This window comes from Tarenaya hassleriana, unplaced genomic scaffold, assembly GCF_000463585.1.
Source record: "Tarenaya hassleriana unplaced genomic scaffold, ASM46358v1 Cleome4, whole genome shotgun sequence".
Taxonomy (NCBI): domain Eukaryota; kingdom Viridiplantae; phylum Streptophyta; class Magnoliopsida; order Brassicales; family Cleomaceae; genus Tarenaya; species Tarenaya hassleriana.
In genome coordinates, this window is record NW_010966881.1 from 1,205,789 (window position 1) to 1,213,075 (window position 7,287).

General features: G+C 44.0%; 2 protein-coding genes across 2 annotated transcripts in view; both read right to left on the bottom strand.

The window, feature by feature from the left end:
* Positions 1–484: 484 nt before the first annotated feature.
* Positions 485–4,211, bottom strand: LOC104823321 (leucine-rich repeat receptor-like protein kinase PXC2). Its single transcript, XM_010554854.2, has 2 exons — positions 2,186–4,211; positions 485–2,075 (listed from the first exon to the last, which is right to left on the bottom strand). Exons 1-2 carry the CDS (start codon positions 3,655–3,657, stop codon positions 638–640), a joined length of 2,910 nt encoding a protein of 969 aa, XP_010553156.1. The 5' UTR covers positions 3,658–4,211; the 3' UTR covers positions 485–637.
* Positions 4,212–6,590: 2,379 nt separating this feature from the next.
* Positions 6,591–7,287, bottom strand: part of LOC104823322 — a 1,398-nt gene continuing 701 nt past the window's right edge. Inside the window, exons 2-5 of the mRNA XM_010554855.2 lie at positions 7,255–7,287; positions 7,110–7,175; positions 6,933–7,031; positions 6,591–6,845 (exon numbers count right to left, since the gene is read on the bottom strand). Of these exons, the coding sequence (XP_010553157.1) occupies positions 6,801–6,845; positions 6,933–7,031; positions 7,110–7,175; positions 7,255–7,287 (243 nt within the window). The 3' untranslated portion in view covers positions 6,591–6,800. The remainder of the gene's footprint in view (positions 6,846–6,932; positions 7,032–7,109; positions 7,176–7,254) is intronic.

Consider the following 7,287-nt stretch of genomic DNA (forward strand, 5'->3'; position numbering starts at 1 on the left):
ATATATATATATATATATATATATATATATATATATATATATATATATATCCCAAGCTTCCCTCACCAACATAAAGCTCACTCATTTCTTTACCCTTTTCATGCTTTAATATATATATTATATAACCCATTCGCAGGATACATACCAAATTATTTAAATAAAAAGAGTAAACGACAACTATTCACGTAATTGGTCATCAAAATCGGATTCAGTAAACCCTGATATTTAGACTAATCTAAGATATGTTACATATTCAACTACCATGTAAATGCAAGACACCAATCCCCCTCAAATGGGAAATAAAAATGATAGGGAACCTTTTTCTATATATATATAACTCTTGTATAGTTCAATAGAGTCGAATGAGTTGCACAACAACCTTGGTTGGTTTTGAGAGTAACCAATCACTCATAACGACATCTTCCACTTCCTCAAGGCATCAATCAACTCTCTCTCCGTACGCTTTGTTCGACTTGCTCAAAAACAGGAGAAGCTCCATTTTCCCAATACAAAACCATTTAACATTATATATATATATATATATATCATATCCTGTTATATGAACCAAAACAAGAAGGCTTTTTTTTTATAAAAAGAAAAAAGAAAAAAGAAAAAGAAAAACGGTGTTGCGTCTCTTCTATTCATCATGGGCCTGGGAAGGGCACTGGATGAGGTCGAGTATGTTAACCACCTCCTCCATCTCCGGCCGATTTGACGGCACCTGCGAGGCGCATATCAAACCCAGTTTCAAGACAGGAACAGCCTCCTCCCCCGGAAAACTCCCCCTCAGCCGGCCGTCCACACACTCCTCCACCCTCCCCTCCTCCAACGCCCCTCTCACCGTCTCGCACAGCACCACCACGTCATCCTCCTCGTACTCCACCGGCCTCTTCCCCGTCACCACCTCCATCACCAATATCCCAAACCCATACACGTCGCTCTTCTCCGTTATCTTCACCGTCCTGCACGCAAACTCCGGTGCTGTATACCCCAACGAGCTCTGCACCTTTCCGCTCAATACGCATCTCTCCAGCAGCCTCCCTATTCCGTAGTCCGACACCTTTGCCTCGCCGCATGCGTCTATGAGGATGTTCGTCGATTTTAGATTGTAGTGAGTGATGTTCATCCGATGCAGATAGGCCACTCCTCTCGCTATCCCTATAATGATGCTGAAACGCTGCCTCCATGATAGGGATAAGCTCTCATCCCCGTGGAGATGTCTGTATAAGCTTCCCCCTGGGACAAACTCGTAGATCAACAGCTGCACCGACTGTGTCCAGTAATACCCTTTCAGCTCCACTAAATTCTGGTGCCTCAGCTTTGCCTGTTTTCTTATTTCCCTCTCGAACTCCTCCTGAGATTTGATCATACCCGAAACCGTCAGTTTCTTGACTGCCACCGGACGCCCGTCTCGGAGATTGGTCTGGTAGACCACTCCAAACCCTCCTCGGCCCAGCTCACAGTCCTTGTTCAGCAACGCATGTGCACCTGTGGTGTCAAACGCATCCACGTCTCCTGAGAACATCACGAGCTTCCCGAATTCTTCATCTTTACCGGGCGAGCAGCTGAACGTTTCTCCAGCGGACAGGGCAAGAGCTGTTGCAGCATCATGACGAGAAACACTGGCTCGAGCATGGATGTTGAGTAGAGTGACGGCTACCACACCTACGGCAATGAACACTGCTGCCCCGATGGCGATCAGTGCTGATATACTGAGAACGCTTTTCCTGATACGGCCTTCAAGGGCGGGGCCGTTTGCTGGGTTGGAAGAGTTAGGGTTTAGGACAATGGGTTTAGGGTGGACAGAAGGGCATGAGCGGTTGACGATGGAGCCGCAGAGGGATGGGTTGCCCGATACAGCGGACGGAGGGATTGTGTTGAAGAAACCTCCGGCCGGCAGCTCGCCCTCGATGCTGTTGTGAGAGATGTTGAAGGAGATGAGGTGCGAGAGATTCACGATTTCTTTGGGTAAGCTTCCTGAGAGATTGTTCACTGACAGGTCTACCAACTGAAGGTTGCTCAGATTGGCAATGCTCACTGGAATCTCACCAGAGAGGTTGTTCTGAGACAGATCGCTGATGAAAACAGAACACAAGAATTCAGGAGTTTAGAATCCATGAGAAAGTTACTTGGAACAGAACACAGCTTCAGAATGTAAACGGTAATAACTTCTGCAAGTACTCACATGGCGGTTAGAGCCGAGCAATTTGAGATTTGGCCGGGAATCTGGCCGGAGAGGCCGTTTCGCTGCAATTTTAGTTCTTTCAGAGAGACAGCTCCACCAATTTCAGAAGGGATGGTACCATTCAGCAGATTATTGCTCAGATCGAGAACTTCCGTGGCTTTCAATCCGCCTATGCCACTCGGTATTGAACCGAGCAGAGCGTTTGCCGACATGTTCATATGCACTAAGCTTCTAAGGATCCAAATGTCAGGCGGTATCTGGCCAGAAAATCCATTCGAGGAGAGATCCAGGACTCGAAGACCCTGCAGAAACCCGACAATCGATGAAATCGTGTCGTTTTCTGATCTTTTGTCTAGAGTATAGCCAGAAAGGGAGGAGCTTTCCGAGTTTCCGTTGAACATCCACTGAAACACAGAACCAGTGAATGAATTCTTGCTCACATCAATGGAGATCAAGTTCGAGCAGTTTTTAATAGTCTCTGGAAGTTCGCCGGCGAAAGTGTTCGCAGATAGATTCAACTCCTTTAAGAACTCGAGGTTTCCCAATGAAAACGGAACATTCCCGGAGAGATTGTTAGCAGAGAGATCTAAAGTCTCAAGGCTGGTCATTTCGCCGATCCAGTTCGGGACTTCCCCGATCAGAGAGTTTCCTCGCAGTCGCAACAAGCTACACGAACCGAGCTTTCTCATAGGATCCGGAAGATACCCAGAGAAGTAATTCTCGCTGAAATCTACCGATTTCAACGACGAACAGCTTCCGATATCGGCGGGAATATCCCCGGAAAACCAGTTTTTGGAAAAGTTGATCTCACGGAGATCATAAAGACTGCCGATCCCATCCGGAATCTCTCCTTGGAGGAAATTATCGGACAAATCTAGGGATTTCAAGCTCTTGAGGTACCAGATTTCTTGCGGTAATCTCCCGGAAAGCTGATTACTTGAGAAATTAACACGGGTTAGAGTGGAACAGTAGCTGAGAGAGACGGGGATAGGACCTGTAAGCCTGTTCCTGGCAAAGGAGACGGACCTCAACGACCCGCATTGCTCGAAAAACCCGTCGGGGATCCGACCCGACAGGCTGTTGCCGCTGAAGTCGACGACTTGGAGGCTACCCATGTGAGGGAACTCGGGGTTTAGGGCTCCGGAGAGGTTGTTGTTGGAGAGGACGAGGGTTTGGAGAGACTGAAGGCGGAGGAGGCCGCGGCCGATGTGGCCGGAGAGGGAGAAGCCGTCGAGTCGGAGCTCAGTGACCCGATTGGAGGCCGGGTCGCAGCTGACTCCGACCCAGTTGATGCATGGGTCGTTGTCTTCTTCGTTCCATGAAGCGAGCTTCGAGCCTGGGTCGTGGAGACCGGCCTTGAAGACGATCAACCCCAAAACGTCGTCGTTGAAAGCCGGGTCGGCAGATTTCACTCGTAACGCCAAGAAGAGGAGAAGAAGAAAGGAGAGTAGAAGAACGGTGTCGTTTGGCATATCGCTTCGCACACCTCCAAGGGGGAAGAAGACAAAGTTTGAGCCAAAATAAAGGAGAGAAAAACAGACGTTAACAGGCCATGGAAGGAGCTGACTGCACAAAAGGGACTTAGGAATGGAGCAGAGTAAAGACTACGCTAGGGTCAGAAAGAGAGCAAGGCAAGGGGAATGGGACGAGGGCAACGCAAAAGAGAGAAGAGATGGTGGCATTAGCATCAACGGGAGGGAGAAGAAGCCCCTGGAGTCTGGTTTCAAAGCCTCAAACGCGGTTGACATGTAAGGAGGGAGAGATGTGCCTGCTTAAAACGAAGAAAACGGAAGGGGAGTAGATGATGTTGGAAGGTATAGAGAGAGAATTAATGGCAGATTCCAAGTTAAAGTGAAATTTATGTTTCTCTTAAATAAAACTGAGACTGAGGGGGAAAAGCAGAAAAGAAAAAAAAAAGAAAGTCGACGGCTAAAGCACCGGAGTGGGGGCAGAGGACTCGAGTGCGGGAGACAATCTTTTTTTCTTTCTTATTTCTTTAACTGTTTTTTTTACTTTGAATTTGATAATAGTAGTAATTAAACTTCAAAATAATAATAATAATCCGTCTGTGCATGTGTTTGAATGCAATGACTTGTATTGTTAGTGTAATTCCTGTGACATGGATTTGACTATTCCAATATCTAATATCATGGGAGGTTTGGTCTGTCCAACTAATATCGTGATATAATTTTTTTTTATAATTCGGAATACACCTTCTATAGGATTGAAGAAATTGATGTTAATGTTTATATCCAAGTGAGGACTCGGATCCGGGTTAGAAAGGAGTTTTATCGGTTGAACACCATTCCATCTTGGATTATTTGGGATATAATTGATTTCAAATGAACATATTTTGTTACAGAATGAGTAACAATGAAGGTAGTGAAAAAGAGTGGGGGGGTTTGAGTACAAGAGAAGGGATATATATATATATATATATATATAGTATGATGCCCCCCAAATGCACCTTTCATTCGTGAAGTGACTTGGCTCATCATAAATTTACATAAATTAAATCTCCCACACTCCTCGACTCAGGCACTACCCTTGCGTCTTACGCATGTCGCTAACGAGATCTGAATCTCAATAAATGCGACCTTACTCTATAATAATAGTAACAACAACAAATGTTTTTATTAAATCGAATTTATTCTGCATTAATTAACTGTTCACTGCAGATTGCTTGCGTAAATGGTGCGCATTCTAAAGATATATTATATCCCATGGGTTCACCATCCCCTGTCTAAATATTTCTGTACATAATAAATAAACAGTCATAGTTTATAAACGAAATGAGTCGTTTTTATTATTTTTTTTTTAAAATTGAGGAAAACAGTGAATATATGATGGCGAGACAAGAGAGAGAGATGATGAGAAATAGATCATGCCTACCAACAATGCTGTGCCTTTTTGTTCCTTTTCCAAGCAACATACTCAAACATTATACGTTTATTTCATGTCTTCTTTTTAAATGGTTTGAATTTGAAGGCATCGAGATTTGTTCATTGCGGTTTCTTTTCTTCTTTTTATGAATAGTATATCATATATAACATCAACCTCCGACCGGTCATCATGAGCTTTGGATCCAATTTATTTTTATCATAAATATGAGGCCCATTAGCCCATCACTCTGAATCCAAATGTAGAGCCCAACGGCCACTGTGACTGGACATCCTCCTCCTCCACCATCGAGTTGTAATGATCTCCTCCATCTCACCATCTTCTACATAGGAGGATCTCACCATCTTCTACATAGGAGGGTCGTCCAGATAATGGAAGGTGAATGGGAAAGTGTCCGAAGATAGGAGGATTGTCTTTGACCATCTGGAGTCTGAACCTACCCAACTTGAATAGTTCAACCAGTAAAACGGAGATACAAAACGTCTGTTCTGTCCGCCTCAAATTAGGGAAGGAGCATAATTCCAACCATATGGATTGTTCATCAATGTGGGTTTCGTACCAAGATACCCGATTACCCAAAAAAAAACCTGAACGTGCTTCCTTGCCCTTACCCTGCAGTTCTACACGTCTGTTTCTGATTCAATCAATCGTATATACACATTAATTTGGCCGGTTCATGCAGGTTCTTGATCGGGCATTGCAAGTAGAAGGGACCGACGCAGAGAAGCAGTCAACGGCGGTCTTGGAACCTGTACTCTCCCGTCTTCCACCAGCAGCTTCAGTTTGTAATTATTCTAAACAGAAGTCGATTTGTGAAGTAGCCTTTCCTTTTGGTGGTGTAATAAAACCTCCACTCGACCTAATTCAACACGTTTATCACATATCTGCTTATTTCTCTTCTTCAATGTTGTTGGTATTTTCATGATAGAATAATATTATGTATTGGCTACAAAAAAATTGTTTTTTTTTTACTAATTATCTGAACGTAACAATATACTTTCATCTTACAATTGACAAAATATATGTGTTTTTATTTTTTTTTGCCATTCGGGGTCAGGTCAGTAGGTTGGGAGCATGAGGTAACTCCATGAGGTCGGATTTTCGAATCCTACCGCCTCCCTTCCTCTGACCTGCTCGCCTGTCAGCCTATAATAATGGGCTGATTTACCTCTTACGCGTGTGTTGCAGGCTCGTGCACGTGGACTTGAAGTTTGACCCGCAGACGCCTAAGCCCAACTACGGTCCGAGTGTTAGGCGCGCCTGGTGGCCAGGTCCGACGGAGACTGTTAGGCACAGGTGGTGGCCAGTTCGTCTCCGTTTATAAGGATAGGTAGTCACGGAGTTTTCAAAAAAAAAAAATATGTGTTTTTATTTTGCACGTTCTGCGATACATAATATTCGAAAAGTGTTTATCATCAAAAAAAATATATATATGTATTGGCTACAAAAAAATCGTTTTTTTTTACTAATTATCTGAACATAACAATATACTTTCGTCTTACAATTGACAAAATATATGTTTTTATTTTGCACGTTCTGCGATACATAATATTCGAAAAGTGTTTATCATCAAAGCCCAAAAATCTCGGACATTGTTCCATCATGGATATAGATCAAATGGGCTTTTCATCAAAGCCCAAAAAGAGCAAAGCCCAAATTGCAAGTGGAAACATAGAGACGTTTAGCTGGAACCCACACAAACATCAGATGAGAATTATCCCTCTCTCGGCCTCGGGGTTCTCCTCACCCAGTCCAGTTCCTGAAAATTTGCAGAAAAGAAGGAGTCTTCATCAGATTCTGATTTTGCAAATCATTTCATATACAAACACGGAGTGGGGATCACGACCTGGACTTGGCTCCTTTCGTTCTGCGATTGGATCGGCGACGGAGTTCCCAAGGACTGACCATCCTCTTCCATCGACTTCTCTTCCTCTGTCTCTCGTTCCTGAAATTTCAGATTTTTTTAAAGACCATTTTCACCGAACCTGGGCTCCAAATCGAAGAGGAAAGCGTAGGGAAATACGTGGAGTGAGATTCCATGGCCGCCGCAGTTCCTTCTCTCTCTCAGCGGTCGGATCGGAGAAATTTTCTGACATAGATGGATTGACATATTAGACTTATATTTAGAACCCAAAGGAAGAGATCGGGTCTGATTTTTGGTAGCTTACGGAGGAATAGGCAGATAGCTCCTTCAATCGGAA

Excerpts from the sequence above, each read along its gene's own strand:
- LOC104823321 (XM_010554854.2), bottom strand. The coding sequence starts at position 3,657 with ATGCCAAACGACACCGTTCTTCTACTCTCCTTTCTTCTTCTCCTCTTC. Across the intron at positions 2,076-2,185 it reads TGCTCGGCTCTAACCGCCAT|CGATCTGTCTCAGAACAACC; the intron begins GTGAGTACTTGC and ends TGTTTTCATCAG.